This window comes from Ictalurus punctatus, chromosome 23, assembly GCF_001660625.3.
Source record: "Ictalurus punctatus breed USDA103 chromosome 23, Coco_2.0, whole genome shotgun sequence".
Classification (NCBI taxonomy): Eukaryota; Metazoa; Chordata; class Actinopteri; order Siluriformes; family Ictaluridae; genus Ictalurus; species Ictalurus punctatus.
Genome location: NC_030438.2, coordinates 13,111,901 through 13,138,254, shown reverse-complemented (window position 1 = coordinate 13,138,254; position 26,354 = coordinate 13,111,901). Strand labels below are relative to the sequence as shown.

Below are 26,354 nucleotides of genomic sequence, written 5' to 3'. Positions count from 1 at the left end.
TTCAGTTATCTAATCAGCCAATGGGGGAAAAGTGTGATCTCTGTGACTTTAACCATGGTATGGTTGTTGGTGCCAGATGGGCTGGTTTGAGTATTTCAGAAACTGCAGACCTCCTGGGATACTGAAATACTCAAATGGTCAAGTTAGTTACTCTAAAAATGATCTATAACTATTATAGGTCCAATCCTGCACTGAACTACAGTATATGCTGGAGAGTCTGAAAATCTGTACTTACATACATTTAAAGTAACAACAAAAATCAACCTCACAAATCACATTTGCTTCAATTTTTAAAAATCTAATATAAAGGGCATGTGTGTCCAGTGGTGTGTGTGAGATAAATGATTAAATTAAAAACTATCACTAGTACACAATGTCTTTTCCGATGGCTTTTGTCTGCAAAAACATGTACATAGTAAGGTGGCCTAATTCTGCACTGTATTCTCCCAGCTAGCCAATTACATTTGAGTTGCCCGGAGTCTATATTCATGACAGTGTTCGAAACATGGACGTAATAATTACGCAGACTAAATATTTTATGCAGAACGTAAGCATGCCAAGTCATACATCATAAGATCATTATATCTTCGATCACACTAGTGTGATAATCCTTCCCTGACCTGAAGTCTTCAAGCTGCCGCAGGATTTCCAGGGTTTGCATCCTCTGCATTTCCAGAGCAAATCGCTTCTGCAGGTCCTCGTTGATGAGGTCTGGACGAGTGCGGTCTGGAACAGACAGAAAACACTTCAAACATAATGAACAAATATTTTGTAACACCGCATCCAAAATATGAAACACAATCCAAATAAAATAAGGGTAAGTTAAAAAGTTTAAGGTTTTAATCATTTTAATAAATATTATTTGAATATCATTTTGATAAAAAATTATGTTAAAATCTTCATGTCTTGAACCTCTTGCATGAACACTAAAAACACTTAAAATAATTAGATTTAGTTATATATTTTGTTGCGACTAATTTACGAATACAAGTATAACAACTGCATGCTAAAGGTTTTCTTGAATGATATAAAAAATTACAGCAGTAAAACAAAAAAGGTGCAGTAGTATAATTTTGTGATAGTCAGCTTACCTAACTCATATGCTATTTGGGATGGTACAGTTACTCTGAGAATCTGGGGGAAAAAAAAAAAAAGAAGACGACGAAAAAAGATACATACACAAAGCAAGAAATAATCAAGGCTATGTTGAAAAGAACATTATTACATTATGATGATATAACTACTAGGCAATGCACCACTAGATGGTCCTACAGCTCCAAAAAGTTGCAGCCAATATTATTCAGAGATCTAGCATTCCTGAATTACATTCCCTGACTAAACACATTTTTTCACCTGGCTGAAATACACTGGATCAGGCTCTCAAGTTTATATATAAAAAAAAAAGTTCCTAACTCCTGGGGTTCCCTTACACTTCATCCAACTGTTCATCCAGTTAATTATTAAACTCTGGTCCTGCAAAGACCAGGTGTTTTTGATAGAAGGAAATTTTTTTATTTTCTGCAAGGTGAATCAGGAGTTAAGAACCCAGGTGTTGAAGAAAGACAAAGAAGTGAAGTCATTCCCCATTCAGAAGTTGACCAGTAGAGAAGAGAAGAAAAACCACTTAGCTCACAGACTAAATTAAAAACAAGAATTGCAAATGAGATGATGACAGATTGGAAACTGAGGACAAAAAAAAGATAATGCGACACAAACTGTGTTGAGAAACAGACAAAACACATTAAATGATAAACAGGCATAAATTTCCACTACTATTCACTGTGATTTCAGCATGCATTTTCACTCACTGCTCCTTTATCCAAGAAATTGTTGTAGAAGTCCGCAAAGTGTTTCTTGGTCTCTTTGGCACTGAGGCTCCTGAAGAGGTCAGCATGCAGGTAGCACAACTGTGGTTGGATGGATAGACAGACGCTACATATTACAAAACTATCATACTTATTCAAAAATTACTCCTGTTTCAATTAAAATGTAATCAATATGCTATTTCCACAAACACTAATATTAATGCCACCTTTTACAAATAAATCACGACAGCATCTAAATCGGTCCGCTCTTACGTCGAATTGCTTTAATTTAGTTCAAAACATTAAACTTAGGATCTAGCTCCAGGATCATTCAGGTGATTTTAAATTTAAGCCAAAATCGAACATTCCACATTGTTCTTAATTTCTGCAAGAGGTGAAATTATGAAAGTTGATCTTGCAGTTTGTAAATTCACTGATAATGGGTTAATTGGATAATTCACTGATCTCGTTTATCAATCTCTCAGTGAAGTTTTGTAAATATTTTCACCGCGCAAACCAAACTAATTTCCACAAAAGTTTCAGTAACACTAATTTTCTTCATAGTCGAATAGCTTTCTTTAAAACCATTAAAATGAAAAGTTTTGCTTGAATGTGTGTGCAATTTAAACAAATATGTTTAGTAAACTTGTCAACATAATCCACATATAAATTTGAAATAACTCTTCAAGCCAATCAATCGAAGTTTACATAATTTATTCTCCTTATTAAAGTTATGAATCTCCTTATATGTAAATCGACAAACTCGGGAGCTCTTGCAGGACATAAAAGTTTTTCAAACTCACTGGATTTTCATGAAATCACCACATTTCTTGTATAAATGCTGAATAAAGTAATTCATATCCACTTTGACAAATGAGGCCCTTTGATCAAATTTTCTGCAATCTGAGCATATCTTATACTATCCAAAACCGTCCTCATTTGCACACTGTCAAGTAAATAAGTACAGCCCTGCTATTAAAGAGGAGCCAAAGCCGCAGATCGAACACTGAAAAAAGGGGGGGGGGGGGGGGGGGGGGGGTTACAGGGAAAATATTGACCTGTTGAGTTCAACCAGAAAAGCAGATGTTCCTTCAGTGTGCTTTGCACATTATAAAATCAGCCTTCCAAGGAGAATAATCATCAATTTACATTCCATGTTTTAAATTTATAACTATAACCATATACAACCATATTGTATAAATGTATAACTAGGACCAGGTTTAGAATCAGCAGAATAAATTATCGGATATGTGCATGTTTCATTTGAGGAAATTCAAAGTGAGGAAATGGGCAAGAAGACAAATATTATATGAGAGACATTCATTCTTTTTGTACCCATAGCACCCAAAGCAGAACTGAATGGTGTTTAAAGGATTTACATAAATGTGCACTACTAGGAAGATAGAATGGCTAGCGTGTGCTGTGTTAGGGAACAGTACCTCAGGAGGGTCACTTGGCAGCATGCAAAATAAAGGGAGAGATGCTCATGCTTCACAAGATTCAGAATAAGCCTTAAAATTCTCTTAAATATAAATTCTCACACATAACCACACTATAGGGAATATAGTGACATAATGCAGCCTTAGTCATAGTAGTCAAAATTTTTAAAAAGGTGCATGTTTTAAAAATTCAAATTAAACAAACATGCTTGATGCATCATACTTTGGCCATGTGAATAGTACTACGCTATTTGCAGCAGCTTTTGGGGTTCTTAGGACTATACAATAGTAGCTAAAATAATTATTTGTTCAGATTTAGAAATTATAATTGCAATTATTCGGCCAATTTAGAAGCAAAATGCAAAACCTTACTGCACTTAATCATTTTAAATAAACAGTACACATCACTTTCTCACATACTATATAAGGCCTAAATACCAAATGTATAAATTGATTAATTAAAACAAGCATATTAATTGAAAGCACATTTAAATGCTAATTAGAAACACAATTAAAGTCTAATAAATAAATAAATAAATAAATAAATAAACCACCAGAGTGCAACCAAACACGCCGTTAAAACACATGAAGCTGGAGCTCATGCAGCAATATTTAAAAAAAACAAAACAAAAATATTTTAACTGTAGCTAAAAGCCATTTTAAACTCTGACAGAACGCAGAATAAATTTCCTGGTTCATTCTTTGCTACTAGATGTTGCTCACTTACATAAACACTGAACAGATTATACTAACAGCACATGAAGAAAGGAGATCAAGACTTACCCTAGATGTTTAGTATGAGTGCAAGAACAGCTTTTTGTAACGTGAAAGTCATGTTTGAGTATTAAAGTTTGCTATATTATGACTTCCTCGTAAATACACAGAAACTGAAATATTTTGCCAAGCATGAGAGAGGGACTAGGATAACAACTGTAGCAAAGTGCCAATGATTTAAAAAAAAGCAATGCACTCAGGCTCATGTACGAATGTATAATTTGAATAAAAATGCATACATGCATACAAAATTGCATGCTTGTTGATGCAGAAAGACTAACTGAGGTTTGTCGTTAGTGTTTAATAATAACACAACGATTCATCACACATCACATGGGGAACGTCAGGTGCATCTCAACTTCTCACCAGAGGAGCGCAGTCAAACTGAAGGATGACGTGATGCAGGAAGACCAGCAGGTGGGTTGGTTTGTTTTTCAACAGTTCGATACTGGTAAAATGACTGCACTGATCATCCACTGTCTGAAACACACCAGAACAGGAGAGAAGCAACAAGATTAAAATGAATCAACAGTCTTTGCTCATCAAGGTATTCACAATGAATTACTCATATTGCCCCCTTTTATTATCAACAAATAAATTATAATATACTCAGAGGGAATAAGTGGCTCACCAGGTCCAGATCATTCTCAAAGTCCTCATCCTCTGCTCCGATTATGTTTCTGGCTGGATTAGAACAGTGAGCTCCTGATAACCCCCGCTTCAACACAGATAGAAAAAGGTTCAAACTTACATTTCTAACTTATACATAGTGTAGTCTCCTTCTTAAAAGTTGTTCACTCCATCCATTTGCTCTTGTAATCCTTGTAATCTAATTGCCAATTTAGCCAGTTGATTGACACCTTAAACTAATCACTATTATTTTGATTAGTAGTCAGTCAAGCTGAATGCATCTGCAAACTTGATCTTTAATCATTTATATCTGACAAAAGCTTTCAACTAAAACTTTAAACATAAGCTGCTGTGTCTCTCATTTAATGTATGCAGTGCAATTCAGAGGAAGAGGTAGGATGTACTGCATCTGTAAGCAAGAAGCAAAAATATAAACGTGCATTCAATCAAAATTTATGTCATTAGCACCAGATTTGCATTTTCATACAATAAACACCAGTAGAGCTACACTACGTTTATGTAGGTATTGCATAAACCACATCTGTTTTACCTTTAGTTTAAAAAAATAAAATGTTAAAATCATTCTGTACTAAAATATTTATCCTACATTTCAATGGTACAGATTAGGGATCAATGTTTTTACCCCCGAATCTGAGTCATTTAATATTGCGTACCTGCCGATCTGATTGTATTTTCCTAGCGCTACGTGCACACTTCAAGTACATTAAAGTAATTATAAATCAATCAATTGTATATGCTTGACAATTGAATAGCTCTGCAATGCATGGACTACATCACCCATCAGCCCAAGCATGTCACATGACACTTTTGTGTTACCTGTAATCAGCAACCCTTTTAAGTCTAGCTTCGGTGTGTTTCTTTGTCAAGCTTTTGTTGTTAACTTGTCAAGTGCATGTCGTGTGTGTGCCACAGCCTTGGTAATAGTCTGCCTGTTTTGCCTTGATTTTCGTGTTTATGTTTATGGTACTGGTTTTCACAATTTTTGTGGTTTGTTTTGCACTTTACACAATAAATATCTGCACTTGTATCTGTCTTCGCCTCGTTACACAAGTGTTACTTTGGTACAGCCTTTGCCTTGATCACCCGAGTGAACACGCAATATTCCGCTGAGTGTTTAGTTTTCAGGTGCCGTGTCAAATTGGTAGTATTGAAAGCAGCTCTGTCGCTATTGCTTTGTGAAATGCTTGTACTGCAGACAATATTTGCACAAAAGATTAGGACCCAAAAGAACATTACTTTTCCCAACACAACTAGATCTATAGCACACATTCGTGAATAGTAATGCCGCAAGTTGGTATTGGCCGATAATCACATTCTATGACTCGATCAGTAATCTCAAAACTTGTCCGATCTCACGAACTGATTGCAAATTGATGACGTAAACCATGCGAGGACGTAAAACGCATGATGTTAAACTTTAGTGCTGCAGTCATGTCATCACCAGTGTGGAATTATTAAGGGGTCTCAAGTAACAATGAAAAATTTGCATTGTGTTTATAATGACCTATTTAAATATTGATTGAAATATTGAATATTTGTTGTGCTTATTTATTTGATTCACAATTAAAACAACAATCTACAACATTAGTGCAAATAATATAACCAAGGCAACATTTGTGGTATTACTTTATTTCTGGGGGAAAGTTAAAAACAAAAGGTTAAAGGTGACAGTCAAAAGAAAGCTTACATATCACTTATATAAAGTTTGAACGATCGGAATCGGTATCGGTGGATCACGATGACAAGAAATCGGTTATCTGTGCCAGCTGCTAAAATCAGGCACATCCTTATTTGTGAACATTTTACACTAGTGGCTGATGGCAACACTTGCTTACATTTTACATTTATTAATTTAGCAGACGCTTTTTTCCAAAGCAACTTACAAATGAGGAAATACAAGTAAAGCGATATATCAAGCGGAGAACAATACAAGTAGTGCTATCATACAAGATTTTTTAATTGAGCTCTAGAAAAGCAAAATTCACAGAGTAGAGGTATTTTTTAAAAATGTATTTTTTTGTTAATTTTTTTTTTTATAAAGGATAATGTCGGGCTGGCGTTTTAGGGGTAAACTATTGCATAGTGTTTTTTGTAAGTACTGGATTAACATTTTATGTGACATTCAGTGACAAGATTTTTCCATTACCTTCCAGATTTTATCAAATCTTATTCATAAGCATAAACAAATAATTATAAATTATCGTAATAAGTAATATAAATTAAAATTTTGGCTAAACTGGGGTATTATTAGAATTATGTGCCATGTTTACCTACACATTCTTCTTTAATGCACCAAATTAAAATTTAACCCAGCAAACGATTGACGTGAGCTTACAGAAAGTGGACAGTTGCCATATTCAGATCATTTTATTTACATAGCTGCTTATTCACTTCTAAAATTGGAAAAACACTGACTGGAAAATAACTGAATGTAACACACTTTTAGACACTATCATCACCCTTTGTGCCGATGATGCAACATGATAAATAGGGGTGTAACAATACACAAATTCAAATTCGATACGAACATAAAACAAACACTGCTTGAATGTGTCTCTCCAGTTTTCATTTTCAACTGATTAAAACATTTAACATTATAAAAGTCCAACATTTGAAGCATAACGGTGGCGCAGTGTGTGATCCGTTCAGACTCTGCAGATATATTGACTCAAGAACATTGTATAGAATGATACAATCCAATACGTTATATTGTTACAGCCCTTATATTTAACTGTGGGCAAACCGGGCAGACATGCCAGCCTTAACCACAAGGTCACCCTCAAGTTATCTGGCCACCAACACATGCAAGGTGAGCCTATAGACGGCGAATGCAGTTCTCCACTTTTTTTTGCTGAAGTGATTGCTAACAAAGGCAGTTTTCAGAGAGATTATATCAGTTTGAAAACTTGCACATGCTCGTAAATAGGGGCCTAAAGGGAATTCAGCAGCAAGGGGGAGACCCATGCTGTTGGGGATTCATGGTGGCTGGACATGCCTTGTCCATTTCAGAAAAGTGTAAATAAGTTCATCAGCCCCCAGAGAGATGCCATTCACAGTGCTGGGACATGTTACAATGCCTACAAATACAGTGGAGATGCAAGTGGAGACATGTCGCTGTCTAGCAGCCCCTGAAGAAAAGTTAGTATTTTGGGAATCTAACATATTCTGGATACAGTTGCTCTGCATTCATGGAACAGCTTCCACTTAAGCACATACTATGAACTCTTGCATCCAGGGGTAAGTCACAGTCCTCACTTTGCGATACATTATGGAATAGGCTCAACCCATAGGCCCACAGATGACCCGGCTGGGGACACAGTTAATTTAAAATGGTATGGGTGTAACGATATGGCATATTGGATTGTACCATTTGGGACAACATATCTGGAAGGAAACTGCCAGGGTGTTTCAATCACTAATCAAGGTCATGCCAGCCATCTTGGGCCTATGACAAATCTGGAACTTTGGAGGCAACATCGCTAAAGATCAAGCATTTGTTTGTTGTAAAAAGCATGTGGTGATACAGTATGCTGTAGTGAAACAGATGTTAAAATATGCAGGATATACAAAAGCTTTTGAATATTTTTGTTCATGTTACTTATGTATTGCAGAATGCCTGCACTCTAGAACATACACTTGATGGAAAAAAAAACAATCTAATCTTGTTTACTTTTTCATTTGTTTACCCTCCCACTGTTTAACACTAAAATAGTGGGGTAAGATAAGATCACTTTGTTATAAATGTTCTTTTTCTATGTAACTAAACTTCAAAATGAATGACACTGATTATTTATTTATTATTAATATTCTTTTTAAACATCTCTCAAGCAATGCATTGCGGAATGCAAATGCTATATCATACATGAAACTAAGTTATCAGCAAGCTTTTGCAGTTGCAAACCAGTTAGGAACACTGATAAAATGAAATAAAATACAAATACTACAAGTGAGGAGTGTACAGGTAGTTAATTACATTAGCAAAGAAACAGGAGATTCTAGCAATTTGTAGTCAACAAAAAAACACATGAAAAATCCATCCATGCTTTGGTAGCAGTCCCCCCCCCAGTGAAAACACCCTTTTTTATTTACTAAAATGTAAAAACACTGGGCCAGAGAACATAATTAATTACTGAAGTTAAATACAAATTAACCCAACAACAACGTTCAAACCACCACAAGAAAAGTTTAGCTTAACTCCTTACCCCATTGTGGGCGTCTTCACAGTCCATGCTAATGTGGGTGGTTGACGTCAGTCAATCAACCTCCTGCAGAACATGAAAGCACTATCATTTAAGCATTCTCAGAATAACAAATATAGACCATTGGAGAACATGCATACACAAGCAACAAGAGCCAATAGCAGTCATCAGGCAAGTTTCCACTGAGGTTCCAGATTTTGAGAACCTAAACAGTTCTGGGGTTATTTTAAATAAGTTCCTGTTGCAATTGTTTGTGTTTCCCTTGTAGAATCACCAATAACAAAAATACGCAGGATTTGCCTTTTCAGTGTGCAGCAAAAGCAATACAGTGAATGGAGAGTGTTAACATGTAAGGTGTGTAAAGAATTCACTCCTGTATCATGATGTTGTTAACTTGCTTTTTGAAGTAAACAAGTCTGTTTTGTTCACCTCCCTCTGACCTAGTCTGGGAATTTATATTGCAGGAATCAAAACACACATCATATAATATTCTGAGATGCACATTGCATCATGGGACAATCATTAGACCACTGTTTGGGAGCAGTGCCACGTTACTGTATTGATTAACTGTTCAACTGACAATGTTGAATTGATTCTTCAAGTTAGCATACATAATGGTAGTTGAAAAAAAGACAACTATAAAAAATAAATAAATAAATTATACACACACAACTGTGCTCCAGAGAGATATTACACATGGGAGAATTACAGCAGCATCTTGGCGCAATCCTTTCAGTTGCCTGACAGAGTGACTCGGTTCTTTGCACTGAACTGTATCAGCATAGGATTGGAGCCAGTAATAATGTCTGAGTATTTATCACTCACTTCAATCAGTCTCACAGCCCTGTCTCCAAAGTCATCTGTGTTACGAGAGGGAGAAAGGGAGAGGGAGAGAGAGAGAAAGGGAGAGAGAGTGAGAGAGAGAGAGAGAGAGAACGAGAGAGAGAGGGCGGAAGGAAGTGGGTGTAATTTCCGATCAGAGTCATTTCCTGTCAATCTGTCTGCAAAAACTATGTGCAAAATGTTTGAAACAGACGACGACAACAAAAGACATGACAAACACAAAGAAAATTCTAATCATGGGGCCAATGAGCAATTCTGAACTCTTTAGTAAAACAAATGGACATTTCAAAAAGGGAAAGCTTTGAGATCACTTAAGGGTCAAGTGTCAGTAGCTCCCTCAACTTCCAGTTATAATTGTTAGCAAGGTTATGTAACCACAGGTCACAGAGGACACAAAGGAGCAAAGCTGAAGGAACCTATACTGAGACCATACACTGTAAAACAGAGAAGACACATCATGACAGGATAAATAGGAACCTGCCAGAAAATATAACCATTAAAGTAGACCCAGGTCAGATATTAAACCAATGAGCCAAATTAAAAGTTAAGAGTTTGAGAAGAACTTCTGTATTAGTCAAATAAACATACCATTAAGATATTAATGGAACTGTTCCATTAAGATATACATTGAGATAACTAAAAATGCTTCACCATGAAATCAAAATTGAAGTTTTGTGGCTTTTAGTATGAATATATTAGCCATATATTAGCCTTAAGGTTATCTATAAGCTAGTGTGCTCCAAACCAATTACACAATTCGCACTTGGAAGATCTATGCATTCGGAATTTACAGCCTCTCGCTATCACCAATACAGATCAACAATTTTGATGAGATCGTTCTGCACTTCGGTTTCAAGTCAGACTTTCTGTCCAATCAAATGTGCTCTAGAATCTGAAGTGTCCCACCCCCAACAGTTGGCTGTGAGGTAAGCTAAACACTATTGGCTAATTAATAAGTCCTGCACTGACTTCCTGTTTCAGTGGAAATTGTGTCAACACAACAATACTACGTGTTTCAAAGAACTTCAGGGGGACTTTAAAGCATCCACTGAAAGATAATGTTACACAGGACAGAAAATAGGAACAATGAAAAACATACCATTTGATAAACTCCACCCTAAATTTCACACTGAAACCATTTGTTTACACCTTGACTCCACTTTCCATCCAGAATCAGAATAACTTTATTAGACAGTTATGCTTGCATATACTAGGAATTTTTCCTCCTAGAACTCTAACATAGATGGAAAAAACATGAGCAGATCCTTTCTTTCTTCACACATTAATTTTGGTTCCAGAACTTTTGTGGCTCTATATTTCTTTGCAAATTTCAATCTGGCTTTCCAATTCTTACTGCTGATGAGCGTATTGCATCTTGTGGGATGACCTCAATATTTATGCTCTCAAAGCTTAATTCGATTAGATTGTGGCTTGTGATACCTTCACCCCTGCCCTGTGGAGGTTGTTGGTGATGTCACAGACTGTATTTTAGGGTTTTTCTTCACAGCTCTCACAATGTTTCTGTCACCAACTGCTGTTTTCCTTGGCTGACCTGTTTGATGTCTGGTTGTTAGTACACCAGTGGTTTCTTTCTTTTTCAGGACTTTCCAAATTGTTGTATTGGCTATGCCCAATGAGTGCAATGGCTCTGACCAATTTTCCCTCCTTTCTCAGCTTTTCTCCTATAGACAGCTTTCTGGTCTTAATGTTGGTTTATCCTTTTTAAACAACAAATGTGGGCATTACTAGAGAAGCAACAACTAATCAATAAAATCAATAATAATTGATTATGAAAATCTTTATCAACGAATCTCATTATTGATTAGTTGTTCTGCACACGACACAGGGCACATTTACTCACTACATTACTTCTGTTCTGAAAACACACTTTGGAGAGTAAATACTAATGTTGGATCCCAAATGACGTACTATACGCTTACACTATGCACTCTACCGTCTCAGCTGAAAGACTGTAAATTTTGGCAACAAACCTGATTGACATTTTTTATTAATTTTGATTGCAACTGTAGATGTAAAATATCAGGAGACAAAAGCTGAAATTCTGATCCTTCTTCTGATCTCAAACCCAAATGCCTTCAATGTATAGCAACAACAGAATTGGTCTGTTCCAATACTTTCAGAGGGGACTGTATAATGACAGAGGTGGCAACAGTGCCAACAAAAAATATTGACTGACAGAGGAAAAAAAACTATTTTATCACAAAAACTACAACATATGGATGTTGTGGATGGTGCTGCTTGCCGCATAAATGATATAACAATATTGAATGAAGTGATATTTATGTTGCACATAATAATAAACTGTTTATAACTAATGAAATATATTTATTGTTGATTATCTGACTTATTTGTAAATCTAAGCATCTGTTATACATACTCACTCACTTAGAATAACTGCCTGTGCAGGGTCTTTGTGGATCCGGACCATATCCTAGGAACACTGAGCATCAGGCAGGAACAGACCCTGCATGTATGCCAGTAACTCCATGCACACAGACATTCACACAGTCACTCACACCTGGGGAAATTTAGCATAGCCAATCCACCCACCAACATAGTCCTGAGAGATGGGACTAAACCAGATAAAAGGAAAGCATCCCATGCAGACACAAGGAGAACATGCACAGAAACTCTGCACAGTAACCCAAGCACAGGTTTGAATAGCAGGCCCTGGAGCTGTGAGGCGGCAACGCTTCCTGTTGCGCCACCATGCCAAAGTTTCACCACACTATGCAACTCGCTGCCAATTCAAAATCAAGTGATTAGAGGCAGTCATGATGGCATGTGTTTTTGGAATGTAGCTCGTTCATGTGTATTTTTCCCAGATGTGCAACAAGCAACAGTAGGAAAATATCAAGGTAAAAGCCTCAATACAAGCAGCTCCACCATTTTTTCCCTGACCAAAAAGACCAGTCCCAGCCTCACAAGAACAAAGTGTGCAAATAGGTCACAATTCACCTAGATAAAGTTGACACAAAGGAAAAGTGCATTCATCTTTCCCGTGCCATGTCCTTATCATTCAATAAATTGCCTTTTTTGCTGGGTAAATTTCAACTGCACATCTGAAATAAAAGTGTTGCGACGAAATGAATGAAATGAAAAAAGGCATTAAGAAATAAAAAATAGTGGTAGTAAAGATCCATTCTGAAATAAAACCTCTTAAGAAATAAGAACAAACTGAAATGTTACTGTGAAAATGGAAACTTTTCTAATAATGATTGTAGGGCTGTGCAATATGGTGATGCATATCGAAAAATATCTATTAATAGATATTTTCACATATAGCCTATATCACCAATGTTGCAAAGGCCTCTTGTCGGCAGCCAATTCACGCCACTATAGTCAGAGCTAGGAGGTGTACTGTAACAAAAACAAAAACAAGAATGGAGGAGTGTGACAGAGCAAAACTGTAACACTCAGACACAGAACAGGCATCAGACCAACTAAGTTGAGGAACTAGTACCTAAAAAGGGATGCACTTCTGCCATTTGGACATGGTTTGGGTATAACAAAATCAGACACTGACCAGAAAACAGTAAGGTATTTGTAAGGTATGCCAAAAACCAGTCATGAATGCATGCAGTTATTTTGTATCATGTTTTCATCAATTTTAGAGAAAACAATATATTCTGATATTGTTTCAAGATATGAAACGATCCATATCATGATATTAGATTTTGTCCATATCGACCAGCCTTAAGAAAGAGTTCTGTATTATCATTGTTATTTATTGACTCATTTATATATTTATTGCTGCTTTTAATCATTTTAATATTTACATCATAGGCATACAGTGCATACAGTGCCCTCCACTAATATTAGCGCCATTGGTAAATATGAGCAAAGAATATAATGTGAAATTTTTATTTATTGTTTAACCTTTTTATCTTTTGTTCAAAAAAATTCACAAAAAATACTCTGCTCTCATGGATATCAAACAACTGCAAACAACACAAGTTTATCAAAAAAACATCTTTGTTAAATGTGTGCGCCACAATTATTGGCACACTTTTAGTCAATACTTTGTGCTACCTCCCTTTGCCAAGATAACAGCTCTGAGTCTTCTCCTATAATGCCTGATGAGGTTGGAGAATACATGGCAAGGGATCTGAGACCATTCCTCCACACAGAATCTCTCCAGATCCTGTTTTGGATCATTGTCCTCTGGAAGATCCAACCACGGCCCATTTTAAGCTTTCTGGCAGAGGCAGTCAGGTTTTCATTTAATATCTGTTGATATTTGATAGAGTCCATGATGCCATCTATCCTAACAAAATGTCCAGGTCTGGCAAAATGTGCCATTTCTCTGGCAGAAAAAACAGCCCCAAAACATTAAAGAGCCACCATATTTAACTGTGGACATAAGGCACTTTTCCATATGGCTACCTCTCTGAGTGCACAAAAACCACCTCTGGTGTTTATTGCTAAAGAGCTCTATTTTGGTTTCATCTGACCATAGAACCCGATCCCATTTGAAGTTCCAGTAGTGTCTGGCAAACTGAAGATACTTGAGCTTGTTTTTGGAGGAGAGTAAAGGCTTTTTTCTTGAAACCCTTCCAAACTACTTGTGGTGATGTAGGTGACTTCGGATTGTAATTTTGGAGACTTTCTGACCCCAAGACGCAACTAACTTCTGCAATTCTCAACTTATGATCCTGGGAGATTTTTTATGCACTCGAACCATCCTCTTCACAGTGTGTTGAGACAATATCGACACACGTCCAATTCCAGTTGATTCATAAACATTTCCAGTTGACTGGAAGTTCTTAATTATTGCCGCCCTGATGGTGAAAATGGCCATTTTCAACGCTTTTGCTATTTTCTTATAGCCACTTCCCATTTTGTGAAGCTCAACAACCTTTTGCCACAGATCACAGCTATATTCCTTGGTCTTACTCATTGTAATGAATGACTAAGGGAATTTGGCCTATTTGGCCCAACCCTAACCTCCTATTTATACCACTATGAAACAGGAAGCCATGGTTGAACAATATTCTGTTCCTAGTCCCCCGGGTGTACTACATTTTGTTTTGTTTTTTTAATTATCAATGGGAATATACTTCAAATATATAGCACTCTCATATGAATCCATAGGGGTGCCAGTAATTGTGGCACATATATTTAACAAAGATTTTTTTGATAAACCTGTGTTGTGTATGCAACTGTTTGATATCCACAAGAGCAGAGTATTTTTGTGAATTCTTTGAACAAAATATCAAAAGGTTAAACAATAACGATCATTTTTCACAGCCTTTTTGGCTCATATTTACCAAGGGTGCAAATATTAGTGCAGGGCACTGTATATTATTTAATTTTGACAAAAACAGCATTTCATACCTCACTGTAATCATTTGTTACCTTTAAATCGAATTGTTCAACCAAACAGTTTTTTGATGGCTCATCTTAGCTATTTCTACTGCCATGCACATAAAACCACTTGCTAGTGTGTCTCAGGTACTGTGCAAATGCTCAATATGGCCATTAACTATTGCTTCCTTATGAATTTTGAAAATGAACTTGCATTATTGTAGATAAGACCAGCTTAACTCCATTCCATATCATTCAGGAGCATCACTAACAGTGTTAGCTAAGCTAGATAGCCTTCACAAGATGAGCATACTTTGTTAGCAACAATCAAAGATCCAAGCTTTATCTGGCTAGTTAGAAGAGAATGCAACAAAAACTAAAAGGTTTACCCATGTTTCTTGGAAAACCAGTACAATAAACAAGTATTATTATTATAGTTCTTTTTATATAGTTATTATTACTACTACTACTACTACTAAGTAAAATCTTCATGTATTTTTGCTCACATCAAATGTTTGGGGCAAGTCTGAAGGTTTATGCTGGAGTTCCCCCATGCTTGCCTTTCTCACACTAAAGATAGTTGTGGACTAAACTGCTTCTGGGGTGTGTCTATAACTGTGTCTATGACACAGTTCTTCAGCCATTTTTTTCCCCTCAGGCCTATGACACGGCCAATCACATTTCTTTACTTACATTACCAGTAACATTACATTTCCAGTTATCTGTAACAGGTGATAAAAATAATTAGCTTTCATTTTTAATTTGTTTCAAGTTGGTTTTAAGGTGTATTAAGAGTCTTAATAGATCTATTCTGAGATACCCCCCACCCCCTTTTATTACATTTCTGCTTCTGCTTCCCCTTACTGACTAATTCAGCATACTCTGTATTTTCCTAGTCCTTCTTGTGCACAGAAACAAAGGTAATTACTACAAAACCCTAAATATCCCCAAACAACTCAGAGAGGATTTCTCAGGCTGATTACAAACAGTTGTTGGAGAAAAAAAAACAAAAATCACTCCACTACCACTTATGAACAGAAAAGGCAATCTTAAAAAGTCAGTGAATGCCCAATGCTTTTCATTCTCAGTCTGTGTAATAGGCCAAATGAGTCATTGTGATACGAGGCAACTGAGAGCCTTTCAGGGTCACATGCACATATTAAGTCTGACTAAAGTTCTCCCTTTTCACTCTTTTAAACAGGAGTCATTTCCCTGCCTTCAAACACAGAGCCCTTTTACAGAACACATACCTGCTTTCTGCTACGCAGACCACCACCTCCACCCAGTTCACTTGGTATGTGTGTTGTTGCAGTATTTTTCCAGTGAATTTGCCCACGGCCTGTGTGTATAGCTCTGCACAATGGTTCCATCTGGTTTATACTGATGCCTTCCCTACTGTTCAGTGTAGATGATGGGTGTAAATTGTTAGTATTTTGTTTTCTGGGAGACATGTAACTACCTTATTTAGCATCAGATGGGCAGTACTAAATGAAAACAAAGATCTTGAAACAAAATACAATTTACACTGATCATCCTGTTCAGAAGTTTACATCCCCCTGGCTCTTAATGTATCGTGTTGCCTTCTTGAGCATCAGTGAATGTTTGCACTTATGTTATAGTTGTGTACGAGTCCCTCAGTTGTCCTCAGTGTGGAAAGATGGAGCTCAACATCATTTGATGCCACTGTTGGAAAGGAGTCAAATATGCAGAATATGCTGGAAAAGCAAAGAATGTGAAGGACCTGGAGGATTTTTCAGAACAGTGGGCAGTTTAACTGCTCAGGACAAACAAAAGACTCATGAACAACTTTCACAAAACATAAAAACAGTCGCTGATCATCCAGGTAACGATACACAGTATTAAGAATCAAGGATATGTAAACTTTTGAACTGGGTAATTTTTATAAATTCAGCAATTATCTTGTCTTTTGAACTATATGTAAACATCTGTTATGTGAAATAGCTTATTCAGGACAGCACTAAATAAAAATCAACATGGGATTTTTATGATCAGTCTTATTTTGTTAACAGTATTAAGATTTAGCAGATTCTGCAAGGGGCATGTAAACTTTTGGGCACTTATGTAGTTACCAGGGGTGTTAGCTGGACTGTTAATCATGCGGGACTGAACCCAGATTCTTCTCATTCAAAAAAACTTTTTAAAATGTACTTCTAAATAGACTGTTTAAATGCATTTTTTTTCTTGCATGTGAGGGCTAATTGCTTTTTAAAAAATTTGAAAATTGGACAAAAAGTTGGCTTCATCACAAAACTTACCTCGGGTGTTATCACTGTTTACAGGACTACCACACTCAGTGCGTTTACATGGACAACAATAATCCACTCTTAACCCGATTAAGACACTACCGTGTAAACAGCAATTTTTACGTACCTTAATCTAATTAAGGTCATAATCGTAGTAAACAATAATCGAATTAAGACAGGTGGAGTACTCCTGTTTTAGTCGCATTATGGACGTGTATTACAGACATGTAAACACCTTAATCACATTATGAACGTCGTGTGAGAGTTTTCACCGCATTTTGCGACAGGACACGATCACACACGGCAGTTTTACGGCGAACAAGTGAGTTCGGCTGCATCCCAAACTGCATACTTGCCTACTATAGGCCTGTAGTGAGGAAAAAATACATGTATCTCAGCTACTATATAGACGGTAAGTACGCGGTTTGAGACTCAGCCCACTCATCTATTAGCACGTACAGCATGAGAAATAATTAACCGCACTTAAAGCGTTCATAAAAAAAATTTAATAAAAACACCCAAAACTGTATACGGTACCATAACGAAAACGAACTGTATGTTGATACGTGAAATTCTGGAGGGATTCTGGAGGGACGTCGGATGGCATGGCGACGTAATGTCGCGGGCTGTTAATCTAGTTATGTTCTAAAACATGTAAAACAGGAACATGCGACTCATGTAAACCTTAAACACATTATTATCTTAATCAGAGTAAGGTCAATAATTAGATTACTGTTGTAAATGTGAACCTAGTCATTGATGAAATGAATACTTTTTGGCTATCTAACACAAGACTATGCTAGTTTGGTGTCGCAAGCCAAGGGGAGGCACAACTTCTTTCACTCACGTTCAGTCGCGTAGTGACAAACCGCTCAAAGTAGAGAATAATTTGGGGCTAAAGTAAAAATTTTCGGCACATCAGCCCCCAATGCCCAGGCCAGGTTACGCCCCTGGTAGTTACCTGTATATGTTCTGAATATTTCTTGTATTTGGCTCAATTTGCCTTTTCACATTACTGAGTTCTTTGTAATCCCATGTACAGTGCGCCAGCATTGTCTTTTCCTGCACTATGATCCAGGAGCCACAATATTTTGTTACATATATGGGTATGTGGGTAGCATGGAAAAAGAAAGATCACGGGAAAAGTGAGATGTATACTCAGGATCTGGGTGACAACACACAGTCTAGTAAGACTGGAAATACCAGAAAGCAGGGTGTTTTAAAAAACATTACATCATGTCCCACTTGAGTATAGTGGAAGAACTCTGACGAGGGACAACGTAACAGGACGATACAGCGTTCTGTACAAAACAAAGCTGCTTAGCCACTTTAACTCTTAATAAGCATGAGTCATGCAGCTTGCGTCAAAATAGCAACAATACAGTAGTAACGGAAAACGTTTAATGGACTCTTTGTGCACTTGATTTGAAAAGTTTCTACCTCAGAGCCAAATACACAAGGAGGCTTATCCTATTTTTTTCCCCCCTCATTATTTTTCAGTCAGCAGAAAGATGAAGGTTCCACAGCCCAAGCATTAAAAGAAGCATTATGGCTTGCTAATTATTTATTTAACGCATTACGAAGTATTCCGTATTGCTATTATTGCTATTCGCAGATACAAAGCTTTGGCAGAATTTTCAAAGTGATGTGGTACCTCCACTGTCGTATGCATTATACAGCTGTGCCACCCCTGCTGAAAAACAAAAGAATCCCTCAGAATTTGTCATTGTTTTTTGGCTTTAATGGAAACTGTAATGGTCCCTTTGGGTCTCTACTGGTAATTTGTTGCCTTCTATTGGTGGCAATGTATGTCTAGTGCATATAATTAAGGACCGGTAATGGTAATGCTTTTAACAGTTAAGTGATGGTTTGTAATGGCATTTGTAGTGGAAACCATTAGAATTTCTTTGACGGTTTCTATTGTTTTTACTTCCAGCAGGGTTAACACCACTTGGAATGCACACCACATTTCTGAATGGTAGTAAGTACTTCAAACACTTACCTCATACTGACCCTTGGATAACACTTTAACTATCAAATATATTAATTAAGTTAAAGAACTAAAGTGCAGCATAATTATGGACACTAAATATGCAAAGATGATAGCTAAAGAAAATTTTTTTAATTGTAATTGCAATCAGCTGTAATTGCAAGACCAAAGGACTAAGAGAAATTTAGATTTAGATTTTTGTTTGCCATCATCCTTGCAGCTAGGGTTTATATCCTGCTTTTTTTTGCATCCTACATTCATTATTTGACTCAAAGGGAATTTGGGGAAGACCATTTTACTATGTGCAGCTAGTTCTCTAATGATTTATTGTTTGTCTCAGTCATGATTTGAGCTCTTCCTTGTCTCCTCTAGCTTGAACATGAACAGCTGGATATCACTATGCAGCAGTGATTAAAACAGACTCTCTTGAGGAATTCATGGGTTCCCTTGTACTAATTATTAACACAGTGCATTTCAAAAATGTAGTGCAAAACATTCCAACAGTCTATAACCGCAACAGCTAAAAATAACACTTTTTTTTGGCCTAAAGAAGAAATAATACTACTACTGTCAGTTTAGCATAGCTAAGAATACTGTTTCAAATGCGAGTTTGTTCATGCCTTTCGTTCACTTCAAAACACTCCAAAATTAAAACTTTGGATTTTATCTACGGCTGACATGTGAGAAGTCTTAATAGAAATAGTAACTGAAAGCCTCAGGAAATGTTTTGCAAATGTTTTTTGCAAAGACCACTGGATAATTATCTACACCGAACAAGAAAAACAGATCAAACTGTGTGTGATACAATGAAAAACTACACACTCCTACCGAAACATGGACTTGTTAGCTTAGGAGACAACAAGCCTATGCTTGCCCCAGAGTATGCATAAGTGTGTGTGTGTGTGTGTGTGTGGGTGTGTGTATGGGTGTGTGTGTGTGAAACTGAGGGAGGTACAGGGGGAAGATGGGGGAAGGGAGAAAGAAAGAGAGAAGAAAAAAAAAATAGTGTCAGTACCATGCAGGAAAAGGAAATGACAGCATTTTCTAATCGCATGCTTCAGCTCCAATCCACCAATTTAGTGTTTAAAGAGCGCGTCTTCCAAATATCTCTAATAACGTTTCATCACATCCTATAACTATCTTAACGCATGTATTGATTGCACAGCTAACAGCATATGCATTAACACTGAAAACACCAAACCTTTTCCAGAGCATTAAACCCACGCTTTCCAATTTCCCGATTAAATACCTCAATATTTCGACTGTTCGCCTGAACCTGACCAGTTTTCTCCGTTTCGCCAACATCCGCTGCTTAGCTCTCAAACATGTCACATTTTCCAGCAGTTTTTCAACACTCATTGCAGTATTAACACAACAGTGCTCTATGTGGACCAAACAGTGAATACACCTTTCATTGCTTGAACAAATATCTGCGACGTCCACTTCAAAACCAAGCACACAGCATTGAACTAGGAGTAAATATTTGCAGTTAAAAATAACATACAAAAAGGCCACAGTGGGTCATTGTGAGAGCAGGGATGCCCCAAAGGGCATAACAGGAAACCCTAAAAGTATTTTAGATAGGCCGGATACTTGAAATACTTCTGTCTGAAGTAGACACGGGTAAGACACCAGGTAAAGCACATCACCATCGTCATCGTCATGCAATCACACACCACATCACACACCACCTTTTGGGCACCATCTGGGCTTTTCCGTTCACACCATACTTTACAAACATTAATAACGACAATGCTTTTGATCACCATTCATATTATCAGATATAGAAAAATACGTACTGAAATCACAGATTTATATGAAATACCACATCTAATGCAAAGTCACCAGTTTTATACACACACACACACACACACACACACACATATGAATGTGTGTACACATACATGTGTATATACACACACATATAAAAAATATATACACACGTGTGTACACGTATACATATATATATACACACACAATATATACACACACACAATATACACACACACGTGTATACATACACCTACACACACAGCTGTTGATATTTTTCATCTTGCTCTGCAACTGCTGCAACTGCACCAACTGCTGCGTTTCCCCACTCTACCATACTCACTCTATGACAGTTTTTATATATTTTTATACACTGAACACTCGTGTGTGAAGTGAAAAGACAGAAATGTGATTTTTTTTTTAGACTACATTGTAGCCAAAGACTCCTCGCGCAGGTCGCAGGCTAAAGCGCTCCACTTCCCCGAGCAACTAAAACATTCAGACAAACAACAATAACGCAGACCGGCTGAAAATGTAACCTGCTTAAATTAGCATCCTGAATCAAAGTGCTTTTAAGATAACTTACCTTAAAACCGGCTTGGAAAAAACCCCCAAAACAAAACAAAACAACGGACGCCAATTAAGATGTCCGGTTGAAAAGTTGGAGTATATGGAGTATGTCGCGGAGAGGAAAACGCTCTGAACGCGGAAGTGGAAGGCACCTAACGCTAGCTAGCTACAGATGTGTTCAAAAACGGAGATAGATTGTCATTGCAAATGCGAAGTAATTTATTAAACTCGGCTACACTTAGTATGCATTTATAGTTTTATTTTGCTACATTTGAAAGGTCGGTACTATGTTTTACAAACTTAATCTCTTTGCATTCCGTCGCTTCCTGTTTGTTTTCAATCCGAAACCCCGAGTTTGAGATCTCTATTGGCCATTTGGTTCCTATCTGTGTTACAATAAATGTGTTCCCTTCTACTCATGTTTGAGCACACAGGCATTTACAACAGCACGTGACGTTACACCATTAGTCTACTAGAATAACCTTTCTTCATTCTCAATTTTATTCATTCCGTGCAAATCACCAATCACTTTAATAGGAACACCTCTATATGAGGAGGGGGGAATGTGATATTTGAGTGTGGCAGGGTTGTTGGTGCCAGATGGGCTGCTTTGTGTATTTCAGAAACAATCTTCAATTGCCCAGCTGAGCACACGGTGGCTTAGTGGTTAGCATGTTCGCCTCACACCTGCAGGGGTTTCCTCCGGATACTCTGGTCTCTTTCCCCAGTCCAAAGATGTCCGAAGACATGTCTGTAGTGTATGGATGGGTGTGAGAGTGTGTATGTGTATGCCCTGTGATGGACTGGTACTCGGCCTTCTGCCCAATGCTCCCTGGGATCCCTCGACCCAGTAGGATAAGCGATATAGAAGATGGATGGCACTTCCCAGTTTTGCAAGCCTGCATGGGCCCGAAGGAAACTTGCAAACTTTGTGCACACAGGACGGAGGAGGAATCTAACCCCCAACCCTGGAGGTACGAGGCAAATGTGCTAACCACTAAACCACTGCTAAACCACCTTGCCCCTGTTACTGTTTTGTAATGTAATCCTTACCACTATGGTGGAAACACTGAACTTTCATTCAAGGCTCCTAACAATTAAATTTGACTGTTAACATCTTTCCCAAGACACTGTTATTTATGGTTGACAAGAACAGCCATTTAATATAATGTTTTATCAGATTAGATAGATAGATAGATAGATAGATAGATAGATAGACAGACAGATAGATAGATAGATAGGTCAGTACTTTATTTATTAAGCCTGTTTATTAAGGTAAGTTTTTGGGTTAGTTACATTACAGAAAGATCAGAAAAGTTTGTTGGACAGGCCAACAGAATGTTTTATAGAACTGGGACACAGCAGCTCTATGATTTTCCAAGGATTTTACTTTTAATAATGATGAAGAACAATCGATTAAGAACGATGAAAAACACACAGTGAATGTACAAGTACATATTTTTGAACATATTTTGTAGACCCCAGCAGAGATGCGCTGCCCTGTACACAGTGTGTGGTTTGGATGGGCGATATGAAGTGGCAGCTCAAAAAATTAAAGCATATTTCTTTTGTTTGCACAGAAATATGGTAAAAATATGATTTTATTTTGAGCTTAGTAAGGCAGTGTTTAGGTCAAGCTACATGAGGAATCAATTTTTGAGTTGTTGTATTTATTTATTTTCCTATTGAGTTATTGTGCTTTTTTTTTTTTTTTTTTTTACATCTAAATATTACAAGATGGTTTTAAAAATACATGTAGATGTGGTGGGAGAGGAGTAGAGGAAAAATAAAAAATATTATGAGCCTTTTCCACAACAATGATGAATCACAGCATCAAAGAGCATTTAAAAAGGACAGAGCAATGGTGCGAATCACTCTACAACACTATCACGAGTGGCCAGAACTAACTGGCCTTCTGTGTCTCTTGAGGGCTCAACATCTGTCCATTTTCCCAGCTGAGCATGCAATACAGGCCGAGAAAAGCAGCTTTTGGCTCTGGGTGAGGAGAAAGGAGAAGTGTTGAGGTAGTAACACCTAACCCAAGGTCAAGTTGCAGGGGATGCAGGGAGACGTCCCTGCCATTGCTCCGCCACCAGGAGACATTCCGGGGTTAAAGGAATGAAACATTGTTGAGCGGTGGTACCCAGCTGACAACCCTGCAGTTGACCTATGCCATATGGAACTAGTTGCACTGAGCAGGCATTAATGGTGCCAGTAGGGCTTGTTACAGCCTTAGTCACTGGGGAAGCCTGTATGGTTTTGGGTTGCGGTAGACATGGAGGCAAGGAAGAGTGATAATCCTATGGGCACCAGAGGAGGTCCGACAGGCAGCAGTGCTATAGCAGGTCAACATTTACTTGTGCAGTCAACATCACTCTCAGCAAAATTTTCAATGTGTATAATGATTAGTTTGAAATTTAAAAAATTGTAATCCTGAGATTAACTGGTGGAATAGCAAGCAAGTGTCAGCTTCATTTATGAACCATATGACTGAGGATGAAGTAAATAATTTTGTCTATCATTCATTAATTTATTTATCTTCAGTAACTGCATTTTCCTGGTCAAGGTGTCAGTGGATCTGGAACCTATCCTGGGAACACTGGGTGCAATGCCATGCACACATACTCACCCTCACTAAGGTTTCTAATCTTATCTCAGCCATTTTGGCTCCCTCACAAGCATAAGCGTTTCTACCCACTCTTGTTTTATAGTGTCTCTCTAAATCTCACTGTTGTCCTTTAAGTCACAGGTCCCCAAAACCCTCTATCCCCGGAGTACTGCATATTTTAACGTTTCCTGCTCTATCACACCAACTTCAACTCAAGAAGGGGCTGGCATTAGCTGATTAATTGGATCAGGTGTGTTGGGAGCAGGGAAAACACTCAGAGGTGCGTCGCAGGTGCGTCTCCAGGACCAGGGTTGGGAACTTGTTCTTTAAATAATTGCACAGATGATATTTTGCCAGTAGATGGCAGTCATTATCCGTTTTTTTTCTTTTTGAAAGCAGCACGGTGTTTTGTAATGCGGCACTGAAAACCACTTGCACAAACGTATTTTAACTGGGCAAAATATTTAACGTTTAAAAATATCATAATACTATGGTACTCAATATTCAGCTCACTGTTTGGTTAAATATATGGTTACAAACAATGTGCTTAAAAGATATTGGGCCACTAATACACCACAGTCTATATGAATTTAACTGGCATAGCTTGGTTCTAGTCTTTACTCTTAAATGTTCCAAAGTCTTCACTCATATAAGTGTCATAGTATGTTGTATAATGCTTAACATGTCAAATTTTTTTTTTAACTGTCTCGTGTGTTTTCTTTCATGCTGTACTAACCCTCTCCAACAGGTTTTTAAAAAATGTGTTCTTAGTCCCTATACTACTGTGATGAAAACTAGCAAGTGCCTAGTAGGAGACCATGTTCAGACTGTGTTTGTAAAGTAAAAACCTTTGGGGGACAAAAATTTGACTGCTATCCATAAGAATCTTCACCCTTAAAAACAACATGTTATTGTATAAAAATAGTTATTTCACTATAGGAATCAGTGTTTTGACCATTGTTTAGGAAGTTAATCCTCTTTAACCACAACAAAAATTTACCACAACCTGTAATAACATGTCTTTCTAAAAAGGGTAATCCTCACCTGATCAAAGGTATGTTACAGTAGTGAAATAGTATATCACTATAAATCACAACTCATGAAGTTATGAATTTTTTTAATATATATTTTTAAATATTTTTGCCGAGGCTATGTCCAGTAAATCAGTAATTAATATGTATTTTTATTTTATTTATTTGCATAGCTTAGTTCGATTTGAACAATAGTCATTGAGGAAGACACCTTGAGAAGAACGGCAGCTCTTAAAATGTGGCTAAGACTTTTGCATAGTACTGCATATAAGATTTAAATGGAGGACTGGAGTCAATAATCACACAAGGTCTTTCAGTGCTGTGGATGATGCAACTGAAAGGACATTGAGAGCTACTACTAAATCAGAAAGCTTACTGGTCTTAGCAAAATAGTTTCTGTCTTGTCATAATTAATTAGGAGGAAATTACTCAGCATCCAGTATTGCTCAACTTTATTAAGCTGATATCTGTCTTCTGGTTTCACCGAAACATGCAGCTGTGTAGCAGTTCTATAAGCATAGCAGAGGAATAACATGTTCATGAATAGTACCCAGAGAAAACCTGAAGGATTAGAACAGAGCCTTGTGGAAAACCAAACTGCATGAATAGAACGGTCACCATTAAAATGTATAAACTGACAACATAACATGAGGCAGAAAAGAGCTATTCCTCGAACTCCAACAAAATGTCCTAGTCTATCTAGAAGTATATTATGATCAGTGGTATTAAAAGCAGCATTGAATTCTAGTAGAACGAAAAAGGAATCACAGCTCTGATCGAAGAACAGTAGTAGGCCATTTACTGCTTTAACCAGCGCTGTCTCAGTTGTGTGATAAGGCCTAAATCCTGACTGAAATACTTAATGTGATTTTTATGCTATGGAGCATCTCCTCCTCATGGGCATTACCTAGAGGTATACTGCTCCATGAAGTCTCCACTGCTGTTACCTGGGTGTCACTGTGCACCTGTGCCCCAGCAGTTGTTTCCAAACAAAGTTTGACAGACTTTGAAAATGTATTCAGTTGTAGATTGTAGGCAGTCATGTTACCTGGTTAAAAAATGCTCCAAAAAATATATTATGT

General features: G+C 37.3%; 1 protein-coding gene across 5 annotated transcripts in view; it reads right to left on the bottom strand.

Moving 5' to 3' along the window:
• Positions 1 to 22,015, bottom strand: part of arhgef1b (Rho guanine nucleotide exchange factor (GEF) 1b) — a 52,146-nt gene extending 30,131 nt beyond the window's left edge. For 4 of the 5 annotated variants that reach the window (XM_017453167.3, XM_017453168.3, XM_017453171.3 and 1 more), the window contains exons 1-7: positions 21,650 to 22,015; positions 8,872 to 8,934; positions 4,650 to 4,736; positions 4,385 to 4,498; positions 1,809 to 1,907; positions 1,092 to 1,134; positions 621 to 726 (exon numbers count right to left, since the gene is read on the bottom strand). In XM_017453167.3, the coding sequence (XP_017308656.1) occupies positions 621 to 726; positions 1,092 to 1,134; positions 1,809 to 1,907; positions 4,385 to 4,498; positions 4,650 to 4,736; positions 8,872 to 8,898 (476 nt within the window). In that variant the 5' untranslated portion in view covers positions 8,899 to 8,934; positions 21,650 to 22,015. Of the gene's footprint in view, positions 1 to 620; positions 727 to 1,091; positions 1,135 to 1,808; positions 1,908 to 4,384; positions 4,499 to 4,649; positions 4,737 to 8,871; positions 8,935 to 12,117; positions 12,139 to 21,649 lie in introns of those variants that run through there. The other variant, XM_053674984.1, reaches the window with a different exon arrangement.
• Positions 22,016 to 26,354: the final 4,339 nt, after the last annotated feature.